The sequence below is a fragment of the Oncorhynchus gorbuscha genome, unplaced genomic scaffold, assembly GCF_021184085.1.
Source record: "Oncorhynchus gorbuscha isolate QuinsamMale2020 ecotype Even-year unplaced genomic scaffold, OgorEven_v1.0 Un_scaffold_333, whole genome shotgun sequence".
In the NCBI taxonomy this organism is placed as follows: domain Eukaryota; kingdom Metazoa; phylum Chordata; class Actinopteri; order Salmoniformes; family Salmonidae; genus Oncorhynchus; species Oncorhynchus gorbuscha.
This window is the reverse complement of record NW_025745189.1, coordinates 817,149-835,938: the sequence shown is the minus strand read 5'-3', so window position 1 is coordinate 835,938 and position 18,790 is coordinate 817,149. Positions and strand designations below refer to the sequence as shown.

General features: G+C 43.7%; 1 protein-coding gene across 1 annotated transcript in view; it reads right to left on the bottom strand.

Moving 5' to 3' along the window:
• Positions 1 to 18,790, bottom strand: part of iqgap1 (IQ motif containing GTPase activating protein 1) — a 59,949-nt gene extending 41,159 nt beyond the window's left edge. Inside the window, exons 1-3 of the mRNA XM_046333020.1 lie at positions 18,535 to 18,790; positions 15,766 to 15,868; positions 75 to 231 (exon numbers count right to left, since the gene is read on the bottom strand). Of these exons, the coding sequence (XP_046188976.1) occupies positions 75 to 231; positions 15,766 to 15,868; positions 18,535 to 18,580 (306 nt within the window). The 5' untranslated portion in view covers positions 18,581 to 18,790. The remainder of the gene's footprint in view (positions 1 to 74; positions 232 to 15,765; positions 15,869 to 18,534) is intronic.

Genomic DNA, 18,790 nt, shown 5'->3' with positions numbered 1-18,790 from the left:
TTTAACCAGCACTTATCTGGAGCCTGTTTGTGTGTGTGTGTGTGTGTGTTACAGTGCATCTCCTCGGTCCTCACCTTGTAGCGGGTCTGCTCACGGTCGTAGATTTTCTTGATGGAAACGGTTTGTGGGGCGAAGAAGTTGCCGAGTTTGGCCAGGTACACCCCGTTCCTAAGCCCTTCCTCCAGCTCTGTGGTGGGCGGGAGCTCCTCGTCCAGACACGCCTCCATCCACCTGGAGGACAAAGAGCTTTTATTTAACCTTTATCCAGGTTCGTATCATTAAGATATCCATTTCTCAGGAGACCTGGTCCATCCAGGATGGCAGCAGAAGGGAACAATGTTTGTAACAAATAGTCAAACAACTTACTTTCTCTTTTTTATACGTAAACACACATTTATTAGAATTCCAGAACCATACAAGCGTCAGATAGATTTTTATCATAAGTAGAACCACGTAAAGTCCTAATGACTATCATGTCTCAGTAACATGTAAGTCAACCAAACCTTTAAACTCCAAGGGAACAAGATGCCGGGTTTCAAGCTGGTCTGGAGATGATTCCAAGACCACAGAGCTGAGTAGCTAAAACACCTTTTTCCATGATCCATTCTGGATTTTAGTAACCGTTAAAAGTAAGAATGAGTGAGACCTTTCTGACCTTGTCAAAGAACAGAGAAAAGTAATTTTTGGGAAAACTGCCACTTACAGATAGTATAGCAATGTTTAAGCCTGAGTCAATGAAGACCAGCCAACATCACTGCAGTGTGAAGACCAGCCAACATCACTGCAGTGTGAAGACCAGCCAACATCACTGCAGTGTGAAGACCAGCCAACATCACTGCAGTGTGAAGACCAGCCAACATCACTGCAGTGTGAAGACCAGCCAACATCACTGCAGTGTGAAGACCAGCCAACATCACTGCAGTGTGAAGACCAGCCAACATCACTGCAGTGTGAAGACCAGCCAACATCACTGCAGTGTGAAGACCAGCCAACATCACTATAGAGATCACAGCAGTGTGAAGATCAGCCAACATCACTATAGAGATCACAGCGGTGAGTCCGGTGCTTTTGGTTGGTAATAAACCTCAGAGCTGCATGATACACAGAATCGAGTGCCTTCAGAAACACACACCAACAGTACACAGAAAATTAAGGATTCTAGTTTTACTACCTCATTTTCATTGTGCTCCTACATTTGTGTGCGCCTACATTTTTCAACTTAGGAGCACACAGGTCCCTTGTAAAAAAGGTCAGCTTAAAGCCCCGAAACATGCAGTACACACACACACACACACACTAAACCCAGTGACATTCAACTCCTCACCCCTCTAGAGTTTGTAAATCTCTGAGAGGACTATTCTTCTCTCCTGTTGCCTCTAGTTACCACAGTGTAGCATTTAATTTCCTAGGAGCTGAAAGTATCAGTTCTTTGTGGGCTATACTCGGCCTTGTCTCAGGATGGTAAGTTGGTGGTTGAAGATTTCCCTCTAGTGGTGTGGGGGCTGTGCTTTGGCAAAGTGGGTGGGGTTATATCCTTCCTGTTTGGCCCTGTCCGGGGGTGTCCTCGGATGGGGCCACAGTGTCTCCTGACCCCTCCTGTCTCAGCCTCCAGTATTTATGCTGCAGTAGTTTATGTGTCTGGGGGCTAGGGTCAGTTTGTTTATCTGGAGTACTTCTCCTGTCCTATTCGGTGTCCTGTGTAAATCTAAGTGTGCGTTCTCTAATTCTCTCCTCTCTTTCTCTCTCTCTCGGAGGACCTGAGCCCTAGAACCATGCCCCAGGACTACCTGACATGATGACTCCTTGCTGTCCCCAGTCCACCTGGCCATGCTGCTGCTCCAGTTTCAACTGGCCTGGGCCCTAGGACCATGTCCCAGGACTACCTGACATGAGGACTCCTTGCTGTCCCCAGTCCACCTGGCCATGCTCCTGCTCCAGTTTCAACTGTTCTGCCTTACTATTATTCAACCATGCTGGTCATTTATGAACATTTGAACATCTTGGCCACGTTCTGTTATAATCTCCACCCGGCACAGCCAGAAGAGGACTGGCCACCCCACATATGCTCTCTCTAATTCTCTCTTTCTTTCTCTCTCGGAGGACCTGAGCCCTAGGACCGTGCCCCAGGACTACCTGACATGATGGCTCCTTGCTGTCCCCAGTCCACCTGACTGTGCTGCTGCTCCAGTTTCAACTGTTCTGCCTTATTATTATTTGACCATGCTGGTCATTTATGAACATTTGAACATCTTGGTCATGTTCTGTTATAATCTCTACCCGGCACAGCCAGAAGAGGACTGGCCACCCCACATAGCCCGGTTCCTCTCTAGGTTTCTTCCTAGGTTTTGGCCTTTCTAGGGAGTTTTTCCTAGCCACCGTGCTTTTACACCTGCATTGTTTGCTGTTTGGGGTTTTAGGCTGGGTTTCTGTACAGCACTTTGAGATATCAGCTGATGTACGAAGGGCTATATAAATAAATTTGATTTGATTTGAGTTCTGTTACTGTTAGAAAACTAACATTGTGTTTAGTACACTACATTTGAACCAATACACAGTATATCATCAAATCATGTGTTCATATCACCATAGATAAGATGCTACTTAGCAGTCGATTTCATCCAGTCACACAGGGATTGCAGAAATGTATATTAATCTGTGTACTAACACTAATATGTAATCCCTGCAGGAATTGAACCCATGACATTGGCAGTGCCAGGCTCATACCAACTGAACCTCAGAGTTACAGCAGCAAGAAAAACTGTGAACCCTTTGGAAATACCTGGATTTCTGGTCATACAATCTGATCTTCATCTAAGTCACAAACAGTCTGCTTAAACTAACAACATGTTTTCATGTCTTTATTGAACACAGTGTAAACATTCAGTGTAGGGTGGGAAAAGTATGTGAAACCTTGGATTTAATAACTGGTTGACCCTCCTTTGGCAGTAATAAACTCAACCAAAAGTTCTGTAGATCAGACCTGCACAACGGTCAGGAGAAATTGTGGACCATTCCTCTTTACAAAACGGTTTCAGTTCAGCAATATTCATGGGATGTCTGGTGTGAACCACTTGAGGTCATGACACAGCATTTTAATATCAGGTTGAGTTCTGACTGGGTCACTCCAGAAGGCGTATTTTCTTCGTTGAAGCCATTCTGTTGATTTACTTTGGTCTTTTGGGTCGTTGTCCTGTTGCATCACCCAACTTCTGTTGAGCTTCAATTGGCGGACAGAGAGCCTTGCTTTCTCCTGCAAAATGTCTTGATAAACTTGGGAATTCATTTTTCCGTCAATGATAGTAATCTGTCCAGGCCCTGATGCAGCAAAGCAGCCCCAAACCATGATGCTCCCTCCACCATACTTTACAGTTGGGATGACATTTTGATGTTGGTGTGCTGTGCCTTTTTTTCTCCACACAGTATTGTGTTTTCCTTCCAAACAACTCAAATTTGGTTTAATCTGTCCACTGAATATTTTGCCAGAAGCGCTGTGGAACATCCAGGTGCTCTTTTGCAAACTTCAGACATACAGCAATGTTTTCTTTTGGGACAACAGTGGCTTCTTCCATGGTGTCCTCCCATGAACACCATTCTTGTTTAGTGTTTGACGTATCGTAGACTCGTCAGAGATGTTAGCATGTTCCAGCGGTTTCTGTAAATCTTAGGCTGACACTACGATTCTTCTTAACCTAATTGAGTATTCTGCGCTGTGCTCTTGCAGTCCTCTTTGCAGGACGGCCACTCCTAGGGAGAGTAGCAACAGTGCTGAACTTTCTCCATTTCTAGACAATTTGTCTTACTGAGGACTGATGAACATCAAGGCTTTTAGAGATTATTTTGTAACCCTTTCCAGCTTTATGCAAGTTAACAATTCTTAATCTTATGTCTTCTGAGATTTTGTTCGAGGCATGGTTCACATCAGGCAATGCTTCTTGTGAATAGCAAACTCTAATTTTGTGAGGTTTAAAAAAAAAAAAAATTAAACAGGGCAAGGCAGCTCTAACCAACATCTCCAATCTCATTGATTAGACTCCAGGTTAGCTGACTCCTGACTCCAATTAGCTTTTGGAGAAAACATTAGCCTAGGGCGTTTACATACTTTTCCCAACCTACCCTTTTAATGTTTAAATTATGCATTCAATAGACAATAAAAATACAATAATTTGTGTTAGTTTAAGCAGTGTCTATTGTTGTGACTTAGATGAAGAGCAGATCAAATTTGATGACCAATTTATGCAGAAAACCAGGTAATTCCAAAGGGTTCACATACTTTTGCTTCCCAGTGTAGATGTCAACTAGGGGAGCAGATGACATCCAGTCCAGTACGTAGTACAGCAGAGTACTCTCACCTCTAACAAACCACACCTAAACATTCTCAGCAACCCTCTAGTTCCATGCCTCCCAGTAGATCCATGCCTCCTAGTAACCCTCTCAGCAACCCTCTAGTTCCATGCCTCCCAGTAGGTCACCATTCTAGTAACGTCCCAGTACCCATAGCAGTGTGTGTTCTCTGCTGTGAAAGCCCAGAGTCTATCCTTGGGTAGAAGCCATTTCACAGTTGGAGGACAAAGTGAGTTTGTCAAAAATCAGCTTTGAAGGAAGGAAAACACTGTACATCCCTTTTCAAAAAGGGGACCCTCACGCTCCCCCAGAAGTTTGGTTGGTACATAAAACAGGTGAATTCAGATAAGAAAAAAGGTGTAATGGTCAAAAAAATGTAGTATGAAGCTCCCTTAACTCTTCTATTATGGTTTGTATTGTTTTCACTGCATCAGGGTTACGGAACAAACATTTCAGCTTTGCAGGCTTGTTCAGTGTGTAGGAACACTTTACTAAAGAAAAGGTACACTCCCACTTTTGGCACACATCCTGTATTAGGTGCACACACACAATTTGCAGTACACAGGCCAACAAACCCAAACCCTCCATCTGAAACAACTCCTCCCTCCCAGTAAGTCATGACTCTGGGTCTCCCAACACAGGCCCAGTGTGGCCAGGTCACAGGTAACGGGGCTGTGGTGGGCAGAGGGGAACAACTCCTCCTTTCACTGCTCCACAGTGAAAGGCTTCATAAAGGTGCCATACTAATGGTTATTTTATCAGAGGCACAGGGGCCAGACCAGAGCAAACACACACCTATGAATGGGACTGCAGAATGTCAATGACAATTGAATTCCACACGCAGGAGAGATGCCAGAAGAAATGTCAAAGTTGTGAACATGACACACAAGCAATTTTCCAGAGATAAAATGACAAGCTGAAATATGGCAGTGTTGTCAGGAATGCAGAGAGAACATTGGAGGCTAGACTATTATTAGATACTAGAACTGTTTTATCTAGCATGTCTTCTCTCGGTCTTCAACAGGGTACGACTGCAACAGTGGAGGCTGGTGTCACTTTAAATCAGACTCATTGTAATGTCTGGAATAGATTCAATGGAACGGTATTAAACAGATCATTCATTCATTACAATGAAATGGTCTTTCAATGTCTTCTTCCACCAGCCTCCACTGTACCGAAAACAGTCAGTGTTTCTCCACAATCTGTATGTCTTCCTGAGGAGACAGTCGTCAGGTAGCAGTCTCTTCCTATTGGATTGACCCCTGACCTCTGTGCTGTGGGAAGCTTCCTGATGTACACCACCAGGAAGTGTGAGGGCAGGGGGGCTGGACTCTACTGGACACTATGGCAGGGCTAGCTGTTAGCCTAGCCAGTCCCCTTTAATACCGTTTTCACACCACAATACTAAAGCTGTGCCGAGGAAAGCTGCATTGTGCAGGCCTGGCTACGCATCCAACAAAGATGCTGGAACCTTGCTGGAAGAAAGTTATTAGTACCTCCCCCATTTGAATCAGGTGACAGATACAGTCTGTAGCGCTAGCTGCTGTGGCTATGGAGAATCCCTAGCGCATACTCCCTCCATCCTTCCTCTCTCCCAGGATTAAGTTGCCCCTAGACGCTGATCCTGGGACAGTTTAGCATTTTCCCCACTAATGGTAATATTAGGATTGGGAGAATTGAAGATGATTCTAGAACTGTACGTAGGGGAAACTTTACCCCAGAGTGTTTCTCCCAGAGCAGCAGACCACAAACACACATTCTGCCTCGCAGCCTGTTTCCAAACACAAGCAGGTTGATAGCAGAGCAGGCCGCCGGTGCCATTCCAATACTTCAAAAGTGCATCCTTTCTTCCCTTCTTGCTTTAATTAATGCTTCCCTTTGATCCGATCAGGCTGCAGGCTCAGTTCCAACAATTCGAAGATTCATCCTTCCATCCGTATGATTTGATCAGGCTGTGGACTTTGAATTGTGCCACCCCTTGTCTCCTATCTCAATGAAATCACTGATCTGAATGACCAGTTCCTTTCTGCACAATGTCAAGTCTGTGTAGACGTGTGTCTGTGTGTACAGGTATGTTTCTAGAGGGCTGAAATGGGAGGAAAAGTTAGAGAACAATGTTGTGGAGGTCTAGAAACATTTCTCTATTCACTCTCCTCTTCCTCCCAGCTGTCTGTTCTCTTTGTATTTTGATGGGAAACTGGAAGAGAATTATGTGCAAATAATTTTACAGTGAGTAACCCAATCTCTTCCACTTGGATGGCCCCACACAGTGGGCCTTTATATCACCAGGTTCCTGTAGTAATTACACAGTGATTCACCAGAGTGAATGTGAGAGAGAGAAAGAAAGCGAGATGGAGAGAGCGAGCGAGATGGAACGAGAGAGCAAAACGAAAGGGGGATACCTAGTCAGTTCTACAACTGAATGTATCTTCCACATTTAACCCAACCCCTCTGAATCAGAGATGTGGAGGGCTCCCTTAATCAACGTCCATGTCTTCGGGGCCCAGGGAGAGCGAGAGCGAGAGCGAGAGCGAGAGCGAGAGAGCGAGAGCGAGAGCGAGAGCGAGAGCGAGAGCGAGAGCGAGAAGAGACAGAGAGACAGAGAGAGAGAGAAATAGCCCATTACATGCCTTGCTGCAACATAGGAATCCTTCTGACCCCTCCCCTCCAGCTGTTGGTTAGGATAGAGAGATGACACCTGACTGACTCATGGGGGCTAGTGACTGGGAAACACATTCAACACACACACACATTCAAACACTTACAACTCACACACACGCTCCATAGTCAGAGCAGTTCAAAGAGAAAAGCATTTCCTCTATTCAGTCAGTGTCTCGTCTGAAATCTCTGCTCAACCTGCCTGACTCACGCCAGACTACCCATCAATGCCAAGAGGAATACTACACACACTTCTATGTCCTACTCACTTGTTACGTGTTGTGTGTGTGTGTGTGTGTGTGTGTGTGTGTGTGTGTCTTTTCAAAACAGGGGAGGAGTCCAGACAAGGCAAAGCTTGCTGATCAAGCAAGAGGAAGGACAGACCAGTCACATCATGAAACCACATTTCTCCATCACACACACACTTTGTAGCAACATCTCCCTACCCCCTCTCTCTACCCCTATCGCTCTCACACCTCCCTTCCTGGTCTTATCAACATGTCTTGTTCAAGCGCTGAGGTTTACCCCCTAACTGATATCTAAACCGGAAAAGTCACTTCTAGTGTTCTACAGACTGCTGTGCTGACCCCTCCCTCTCTCGTTTCTTTTCTCCTGCCCTCTGTCCCCTTCTCACCATCTCAGTTCCTCTCTCTCCCTCCATATCTCTCCCTTGGAGGCAGATAATGTAGGGCGGACACTGTCAGAACCTGTCATCACAACAGTTAGGCTTTCCCTGTTGTTGCCAAGCAACCAGTGACACCCACAGGTGACAGAGTCGGCTCTCCTACAACGACAAAATTTAAGGGCCAATCAAACAGGACGATATTACCAGGCCAAGTTTAAGGGCCATTCAAAAAGGACTACGTTGCAGCTTCTAATTTATGGGCCAATAGAAAATGACTGTTGTACCTTCAAATTTGACAAAAATGAAACTAGGATGTGACCATTGTTTAATATATGTACAGACTGCCTTTACTGAACAATGACTAAGGATTTGACCTCAATTTGACTGTCAGAATAATACATCACCATGATATATCCCAACAGTCCCCTGAGGACATCATGATATTTTATTAGGATCCCCATTAACTGTTGCAAAGCAGCAGCTACTCTTCCTGGGGTCCACACAGAACATGACATCATACAGAACATTAAATAGACCAGAACAGCTCAAGGACAGAAGTACATTAAAAAAGGAACATATGTAGGTCACATCAATGCACACAAACTATCTAGGTCAAATACGGGAGAGGTGTTGTGCCATGAGGTGTCACTTTGTTCTTTAAACAAACCAGGTTTGCAGTTTATTTGAGCAATATGGGATGGAACGGAGTTCCATGCAAGAATAGCTATATATAACTACGCTTTTTTTTCCGATTTGGGGACTGTGAAAAGACCCCTGGTAGCATGTCTGGTGGGATAAGTGTGTGTGTGTCAATTGACTATGCAAACAATGGGATTTTCAACACGTTTCTTATAAACAGAAGAAGCGATGCAGTCAGTCTCTCAACTCTTAGCCAAGAGAGACTGGCAGCATAGTATTTATATCAGCCCTCTGATTACAATGAAGAGCAAGACGTGTCGCTCTGTTCTGGGCCAGCTGCAGCTTAACTAGGTCTTTCCTTGCAGCACTCGACCATATGACTGGACAATAATCAAGATAAAACTAGAGCCTGCAGAACTTTCTTCACCACCATTGAATATGTTTTGACTGTAATTTACCTGAGATTATAAACTGGCACAATCTAAATGTACAATGTACTCTGGCCATGTACTCCTATAAACTCCACCCAACACAGAAGAGGACTGGCCACTCCTCAGAGCCTGGAACCTATCTAAGTTTCTTCCAGGTCACCATGCTTCTACATCGCTTGTTATTTGGAGTTTTAGGCTGGGTTTCTGTATAACACTTTGTGCAAAAATTACTTCATAAATAATCAATACAATTTGTCATGATATCACAACAATCACCTGGGATATGGCATCATTATGTTATCAAAACAGTTAGATTTCATCAAGGCCCTAGATGCATTCTTCTACTTGCTGCTCTGTTGTCTAGAACAACCCAGTGATTACATCATCCTCCATGCAGCTGCTATACTCCAGTGAGCCTGGAAAAGACTGAAACAGGAAATGACTTGAAAATGGCCTCAGTAAAGGGGAACTTGGGCTGACTGAACAGCACTGGGTCCTGTTCATTTGGGATAGTTCTTAGAATATGTGGACAACTATAAATACCTAGGTGTCTGGCTAGAGTGTAAACTCCAAAGTTAAATCTAGAATCAGCTCTATTTTTGCAACAAAGCCTCCTTCACTCATGCTGCCAAACATACCCTCGTAAAACTGACTATTCCGCCGATCCTTGACTTCGGCGATGTCATTTACAAAATTTCCTCCAATACTAAACTCAGCAAATTGGATGCAGTCTATCACAGTGCCATGTGTTATCACCAAAGCCCCATGTACTACCCACCTGTATGATCTCGATGGCTGGCCCTCGCTACATATTCGTCAACAAACCCACTGGCTCCAGGTCATCTATAAGTCTTTGCTAGGAAAAGCTCTGCCTTCTCAGCTCACTGGTCACCATAGCAACACCCACCCGTAGCACACACTCCAGCAGGTATATTTCACTGGTCATCCTCAAAGCCAACACCTCCTTTGGCCGCCTTTCCTTCCTTCCAGTTCTCTGCTGCAAATGACTGGAGCAAATTGCACACGGGAATTTTCTCACAAAAATAGATTTAAAAAAATAAAATAAAAATTCATCACTGAAGTTGGAAACATCTCCCTCACTAACTTCAAGCATCGGCTGTCAGAGCAGCTTAACGATCGCTACAGCTGCACACAGCCATCTGTAAATAGCCCATCCCCATATTTTTTATATTTTTTATTTTGTTTGTTGCGCTTTTGCACACCGGTATTTCTACTTATACATCTATCACTCCAGTGTTAATTCCTAAATTACTTCACCATTATGGCCTATTTATTGCCTTACCTCATTTGCACACACTGTATACAGATTTGTGTTATTGACTGTACGTTTGTTTATTCCACGTGTAACGCTGTTGTTTTTGGTCGCACTGCTTTGCTTTATCTTGGCCAGGTAGCAGTTGTAAATGACAAGTTGTTCAACTGGCCTACCTGGTTATATTTAAATTTAAATAGTGCTGAGCGATTAGTTACTTTTGCTGTCGGTTTGGGTAAAAAATAAATTTAAAAATGACAAGATGGAATTCAAATTATTGAGCCAACGTTGGTGAATTTGGAGTTTAAAAACTGAAAATGTACAGCAATTTCAGTGAATCCCTCAGCACTAATTAGGGAACATTGCAAAACATTTCAAAATGTTATGCACTGGAAAATAAAAATGAGCGTTTCTTATTGGACAAGTTAAATAAGTCCCTAACTTGTTTGAGTGTTTACTTCCGTTTGGTGCCTAAATGAACAACCCTAATTTCAGAGTGTGTGAGAAAGTATTGACATTAAGCACAGTAGACTTCCTTCATGGCAACAGCCAGAGACCTGGGGAATTTACTGCATTCACTACCTGCATGCAACTATGTTGTGTATCCCTTGTTGATTGGTGGTTTAGTACAGCTAAGCAACTGTAGTTCATTAATGCATTCTAATTTGTTTCTCACATGGAAGGATGAAACAAATATACTGTACACAGAGAAGAGGAATATACTGTTCAGAGAGAAGAGGGGAGAGGTAAATGGAAGGGAGGGAGAGCGATAAAATTACTGTAGAACTAGAGAGAAGGGAAGGCAGTGTAAAGAGATGGAGGAGGCATCGAGGGAAGGAATGAGGGCATACGAGCAGATGTCTTATGTTGACGGCTGGGGTTCCATAACGTGTTGCAACATCTATACTGTACAACTAGAGAGAAGGGAAGGCAGTGTAAAGAGATGGAGGGAGGCATCGAGGGAAGGAATGAGGGCATACGAGCAGATGTCTTATGTTGACGGCTGGGGTTCCATAACGTGTTGCAACATCTATACTGTACAACTAGAGAGAAGGGAAGGCAGTGTAAAGAGATGGAGGGAGGCATCGAGGGAAGGAATGAGGGCATACGAGCAGATGTCTTATGTTGACGGCTGGGGTTCCATAACGTGTTGCAACATCTATACTGTACAACTAGAGAGAAGGGAAGGCAGTGTAAAGAGATGGAGGGAGGCATCGAGGGAAGGAATGAGGGCATACGAGCAGATGTCTTATGTTGACGGCTGGGGTTCCATAACGTGTTGCAACATCTATACTGTACAACTAGAAAGGGAAGATTAGATTGAGGCTCTCAAGAAATACAGTAACTCAGTCAGAACGGTATGATTTAACACACATTCACTCTGCACGTCTTCTCCATCCTCTACTGCCATGAAACATCCCTCCATTCACCAATACTTCTCCACATAAAGCCTGCTGTGTTTGACAGAGCTAACTACAGTTACATACTGTAGTTACAGACCCTTTCACAGCAGATCTAAGTAATCCGTTGGTTTACACCAACTCACTAAAACAAACAATTGAAAATATATTGATGAGAGCATAACATGCTGCTTAGTGGTTAGCTGTATGTTCATTACATGTAAACACTGGCAGATGAAAGCCAAATAGCAGTAGATAATACAATAGTGTGTATTGATGTTCTTGTACATGCCTGCAAGATGGTACATTTAACCCTCTAAAATCCATATGGTATCAAAGACCTATGTACATTGGACTCCACTTGTGCATCTTTGTCAACAGCAGGAGGGCAGTATGCAACACAGATGGGACCTTGCCTCAGAAGAGTTAAGACATGGTTGGCGGACCTGTGTGTGTGTGTGTGTGTGTGTGTGTGTCCTGCTCTCACTCCTCTAAAAAAAAAAGACCCATTTTGTGTACGAGCACCAGGCACCAACTCGTCACCAGAGGGGAGCGCAAATACCATGAATAGCAGGGGCTTGAGAGAAATAACACAGAAATAAGGTGGTAAGTGAGTATACTGTAGTGAAGAGAGGATTAAGAGCACTACATAGTTCTGAGATGTACTAAGGAATGATCTCCCTCTCAGAATGATCTCTCTGGTTCATCGTTGGTCTGTGCTGCTAGGTCAGGGATATACAGGGTATATCTCCCAGTAATCTCATGTACCAGCTATCCACATCTCTCCTTAACTGTTAAACAGAGGTAGGCCCCTTCTCCACAACTACTGCTGATACATGTAGAGGGTGGATGGGTAGGATAAACACACTAAATGGGGAAAGAAAACTGGTCCTTATCTTACACTTTCCCACATTCTAACAGGACACAATAAAACATCTGAAAGTGTTAGGCTGTCTGTTCACAGGGCCAGTTTACAGGCTTAAGATGACAGAGGGAAGTTCTTCTAGTCAGGGTTAGGAGCTGGTTTGTTGTGTTCATTAGGGCACAACAGAAACATTTATAAACAGAAAACTAAAATGATTGTTTCTTATTGGACAAGTCCATGTTGATCCCTCAATGTTCCAACACGTTTTCTTCCATTTGGTGCCTAGTAAACACGACTCAATCACAACCTGAGAAGACCAGAACCTGGTGTCGTCTTCACATTTCATCCACCCTCCAACTGCCACCTGATGTTGCATGTCCCCATACCAGGATGGGACAACCAGACACTAGTAATACTGAACACGCTGAGCGGAAGCAGTAGGTGGAGCCTTAAACAACTGCACATTTCAATTAGCTTGGTTTTTGTTCAATGTAGTTTAGTTGTGTTATTGTTGCATGTGTACAGTTCAACTGTAAGTATCTATTTGTCATGTCTATACAGACTAACATAACTAATGAGATGGTATTCTGGTCACAGGTTGCCTAGTGGTCAGAGCGTTGGTTACGAGCATTAGGACAGTAACCTAAAAGGTTGCTTGTTCAAATCCCAGAGCCAGCAAGGCTGTTCTGCCCTTGAACATGGCAGTTAACCACCAACAACACCCGCCCCCTGGGCGCCGATGACATGGACGGCGATTAAGGCATCCCACCACACCTCTCTGATTCAGAGGGGTTGGGTTAAATGAGGAAGACATTACTGTTGAATGCATTCAGTTGTACAACTTACTAACGTTAAGCATCAGCCTTCTTTTCATTATATCCAAGGGGAACCCGAGGGGAACCCGAGGGGAACCCGAGGGGAACCCTCTTACAGAGCATCTTCACCACTTTACCCTAGAAGCTGACTGCTAACTACTTTCTCCTGATGTAATTTCAGATTGCATTGGAGGCAGAGAAAGCTCAGCCAGCCTCTCGTGTAAAGCAATAAGTAACATGCAGGAAAGACCATTCCCACAGAGAGAGAAAGGGAGAGAACGAGACTAAAGAGAAGACAGAAGTTGAAGAGGAAAAAACAGGTTCACGTGGTTGTTGTGTCACAAAGAGAAGAACAAACAGTAGTACTGTAGTCCTGAATCAAAGTCCTGAACAACGCTTCAAACAACCTGCAACCTCACTTCAGCAACTGTAGGCCTATTTCTCACAGTATGTCTACAGCTATTGGTCATTTGTCATTGGCCACCTAGGAAATTCCTCAAATAGTCAGTGAGAGATGAGCAATATTCAAATATCTCCTCTGATACCATCATAATCTACAGGTAGAAGTGACAGCTATAGAACTAAACACTGCAATGCATGGAAATGACTGGTATAGATAACAAAGGCCTTTTTTGCATATATGACAGAGAAAGAGAGAGAGACAGGGAGAGTAATTACTCACATGTCCACATACACAGTGTGTTCATATCTGTGTGAGAAGCATTCCCGTCATACCACACATCACCTTCATGAGCAGAAGCATTCCCGTCATACCACACATCACCTTCATGAGCAGAAGCATTCCTTGCCTCCAGGCTGAGGTGTTCACAAGCCAATAGTTCTCACCTGTCTGCCGCTCTCCTTCACCCGACACTCACTTTCTCGCTCTCTCTAGAGTGTCCCAAATGGCACCATATTCCCTACATTAGTGCACTACATAGTGCCCTACTTTTGACCAGAGCCCTATGGGCTGGGTTGCCATTTGGAACACAATGGTCTCCCCAGCCTGACACTGTACAACAACAAGCACCTACCTATCAGGAGCTGGAGTCTCATTATATATAACAGAGTAAGTCCAGTCTCTGTCCTGGGAGTCAACGCAGGGCTTTCTGCACTTCACAGAACATCACAATTCACACTCACTTAGCAGCATTGTAACTTCTAACCAATCGCTACAACAAACTATAGTCTTTGTTGAGCAAGGGTGACACTACTTTCATTCTCAGGCAGGGTGACGTCACCGCACAACATTCTGGTGCTAGGCTAACCAGCTAGCGATACCTCATCTGCTAAAGATACTGTAGGGACAGAACTGCATGAGAACCACAGACAACTTCAGAGGTGTTTGGAAAACGCTGTATGTAGACTTGACATAGGACCTAGGCCCTGACATAAGGCTCTTCTCACCTCTTTAGCAATATATTTGTCAAGCCATGTTTAGAGAACTAGTAGACAGTGGTAAAACAGGAGAGGAGGAAGAGCCAACAGACCAGCGTACAGCTGCTGTTTGATCTTCACAACATACAGTCAAACAAACACTCACACCGGAACCCGTTGCTATGACGGCCAGGGGTTTCTGTGGCAACAGCGGAAGATACTAAACTCAACAGGGACTTAGTCACTTCCTGTCCCGTTCACTCCTTCCTCTTCTGAGTGTGTGAGTCCACTGGGGGACCTAGGGGATGGGTGTGTGTCAGAGTCCTTTCAAAACCTAGGCCACTAGCTACTTCAGGCATCATTAACCCGTAGGCCTGATCACCACAACAGACAAAACACACTTTTCAATAATTCTACAATATGAAACACTTCAAACATCACATGACAGTGAGCAGGTATTAATGAATGAGTATAGCATGTTAGTTCTGGTACCACATGTTATTCAGGGAGAAAGTAAACAGCACATCCAATGTGGAAACTGCAGCATTGCAAGTAGGTTTCAACACACATACAAAAACCTCAACCTCAAGAGGGGTTGCTAAAACACAGTGATAATGACCACCAAATAAGGCAGTCCAAAATGATATGAAATGTGATACCTAGGGAGAACTATGGCTGACAGGGACATGAAAACATGTCTAATCTTACAGAAGTCAACGTTTCAGAAAATACTGACATCTGTACTACCAGGCCAGAACAACAGGTTCCAGTCCAGGTGCTGGAAATTAACAAGAATATTCACACCCTTTTACCTTGCATGACGCTTATTAAACCTCGTTTTAATCTACAACACTTAAGCTTTTCTATTCAAGATCACATTGCCAAACATTGTTGATCTCAGCAGTATGTGACAATTCCAACTATCTGTTCCTCAAAAAAAGAATAAAGCAATTAAAGTGTGAACACGGAAGTCCGATAGGGAGCAGTTCACCCACATGTTATGACTGAGGTAGAGCCCATGACAGCAATTACAACAAACACCATTGCAATAGCTGAGATGCAACACTGGAGCTAGAATACAAAACAGGGCCCCTGTTTCTTTATAGGGCCCCAGACCCCCTAAGAACACTTCTGTATTCTCTCACATTGGAAGTGTGGATCAATGGCAGACCATTTGCATTCTCTGTCCTTCACAGACTGTGGTGGGAGCCATTTCCCTTCCTACTGCGGGTTGAAGTCTCCCCAGGTACATATCCGGCACAATTTCTATTTGTCTGCTTTTATTCATTTTATACCAGCCAAAAGAAAAGGCAATTACCAACTAATGAAAAACACTCTTACCGTTTAGCCTCCTCGAGATGACAGAGGTATTCGTAGGCCATGTTCTGCTGCCTCCTCTCGTCCATCTCCTCTGCTGTGAGCCGCTCGACACCATCCAGAACGGCTGGAAAACAACACTCACTGGGTGAATACTAGCTCGCTCATAACAGCATAGCTGTACAAGAAACACTCCATTTACAAACATACACAGTACACACACTGAGCTGAGTCTAGCTCACACTCAGATTTATAGTAAACACACACGGACTAGCGGACACACAAATACACAAGTAGGGACGATTAACAAGATAAAATGCAAGAACCTTCAAATGAACAGTGAGACAGACTTCTCCTACATGCAGAATGAGAGGGGTAAAGACTGCCCCATCCATCCCGAATATCACAACTGACATAGTCGTGTTGGCCGCCATCATAAAGATGTAAACAGCCCCAAGAAATCATGTGTTGATTGATTGACAAGCTGATTCAGCTCAGCTGTCATGTAATATATATATATAATAATATATGCCATTTAGCAGACGCTTTTATCCAAAGCGACTTACAGTCATGTGTGCATACATCCTACGTATGGGTGGTCCCGGGAATCGAACCCACTACCCTGGCGTTACAAGCGCCATGCTCTACCAACTGAGCTACAGAAGGACCATGTTGAACTGTCCTCAGCGCTGGGCTACTCCATCCCCTCCCAGTCTGGTTACAACTTGGCCTCACCGCCAGTTCCACATAATGAGATGATTCAAGGGTTACTGATCAGGGAGGGCAACTCAGCTTTAGTCACTCACTACACAGTAGGTAAATGTAGGCTAGCCTATGCAAACTTTGTTTAAACATCTCCAGCATTTGACATTTTTTATTTCTGTGGAAAATGTCTTATCACTTCAAGTGATCCAGCAAATAGGCCAAATGAAATGCATGGGCATTCTTTCAAAGAACTCTGAAGAGACCGTAATAAATCAAACCTATTCTGCAGGTAAACAAAGCTCGTAGCTCACAGTTCTATGGTCTAGGCTAGGGTCTAGACCGCTGGTTCCCAACCTTCTTCTGATACTCTACCACCAACTGAATTTCTCTCGGCCAGGAGTACCCCTGAAGTACCCCCTCGTGTGCATTTTACCAGTAGACCTATGGTCTCATGAGTCTACTCAAGTAGCCCCTGTGGATAGGCCAAGTACCAGCAGGGGTCTAAGTACCCCTGGTTGGGATCCACTGGCCTAGGCTAAAGAGACCTGCATGGTAATGTTGCTGGAAATATATTTTTAGATCTGGGAGGGAGAGAAAAAAAGTGGGCATGAGCACTCGCATTACAAGAGCTAATTGTTTCAGGCTCCTTCTGGTGATGTCTAGGCCTTCTGAATAACGAGCATATTCATTAGAACCTAGGCTACGTGACCATTAGAGAATGGGAAAGTCTAAAAATGGCCACTTACAATTTCCAGGATTTTATTGTGGGGTTTTATTCTACTGACTATGATTACAATTATTATTATTGAGAGGCCTTAATCTCATTTATTAGCCTAATAAATGTATCAAACAATTTGGTCATTTACAGTGGCAGTAATCTTGAAAGCAGTTGACAAGCCAGCAAGTACAGTGGTATGGTTCCCACTTAAGCCAAGGCTACTGACTGCCTCAGGAAAGTCTAGTTCCTGGATGGGAGACCAGGTGCTGCTGGAAGTGGTGTTGGAGGGCCAGTAGGAGGCACTCTTTCCTCTGGTCTAAAAAAATATCCCAATACCCCAGGGCAGTGATTGGGCACTGCCCTGTGTAGGGTGCAGTCTTTCGGATGGGACGTTGAACGGGTGTCTTGACTCTGAGGTCATTAAAGATCCCATGGCCACATTAAGAGTAGGGGTGTTAACCCCGGTGTCCTGGCTAAATTCCCAATCTGGCCCTCAAACCATCTCGGTCACCTAATAATCCCAAATTTACAATTGGCTCATTCATCCCCCTCTCCCCTGTAACTATTCCCCAGGTCGTTGCTGTAAATGAGAACGTGTTCTCAGTCAACTCACCTGGTAAAATAACAAATAAATAAAATTAAAAACAAATAAATCAGATTTGTAAAGAACTTTTCATTACAGAATAATTTCAAAGTGCATAAAATCACAAATGTAAACCAATACAAAAATTATATAATTATTTTATAAAATATAATTGAAAAAGACAATATCCGAACGTAGGTGTTTTTATTAAGATCAATGGATACTAGTTCACATATCAATAGACTATAGTAGGCAATCAATAAATTTCAATGAATCGACCAGGTAAACCACTCAAATATTGCATCGTCTTGCTACTTCAGATTCCCTATAAGAACAATGTAGCGCCTTATCCTTTACTGTGAAAAATGCAAACACGTCAAAATTCAATGAGTTGGTGCTATACGGATCCTACCATAGACGTCCCTATCTTAAAAACTTAACCCCTACCTTTACCCTTGACTAAACCTAACCATTTGAAACTATATTACTTCAATGACGTCTCAAGGATCCCGGATTGCATTGACCAAATTCAATGTAGGCTAATTTAATTTGATGTAGCCACGTAAAATTGCAATATTGTAGCCGATGTAGATGAAAACGCGGAAGTCAGAGCCTACCTACCACGCTGTCAAAAGTCTAACCAAAGTCAAACATATGAATATAGATAGAACGAAGAAAAAGCCTGTGAAAGTGTATTAATTAAAACAATTAAATGGTTAAACTTCTGTAAACGGAGGTAAAATATGATCCCAAGGTGAGCGAGCAGGAAAAGTTTTTAGATACTCACACCCATATCTCGGCCGAAGCCCGTCTGCCTCGTCTGAGGTTGACATATTCTCTGAATAAGTGTTATAATCCTCACTCCCCGGGTTGACGAGGTCAAGTTATAGTAGTTGAGATGATAGCCTATAGTTTCGTCCAGTTCTCTTTGCGGGCTATATAATTGATAAAGTCGGGAAGGCGCTCTCGGCCCCCTTGTTGCTCCACTGCACGGTTTGAGTCGAGAGCTGAGACTTTTTTTCTTCTTCAAACCTAACTGATGT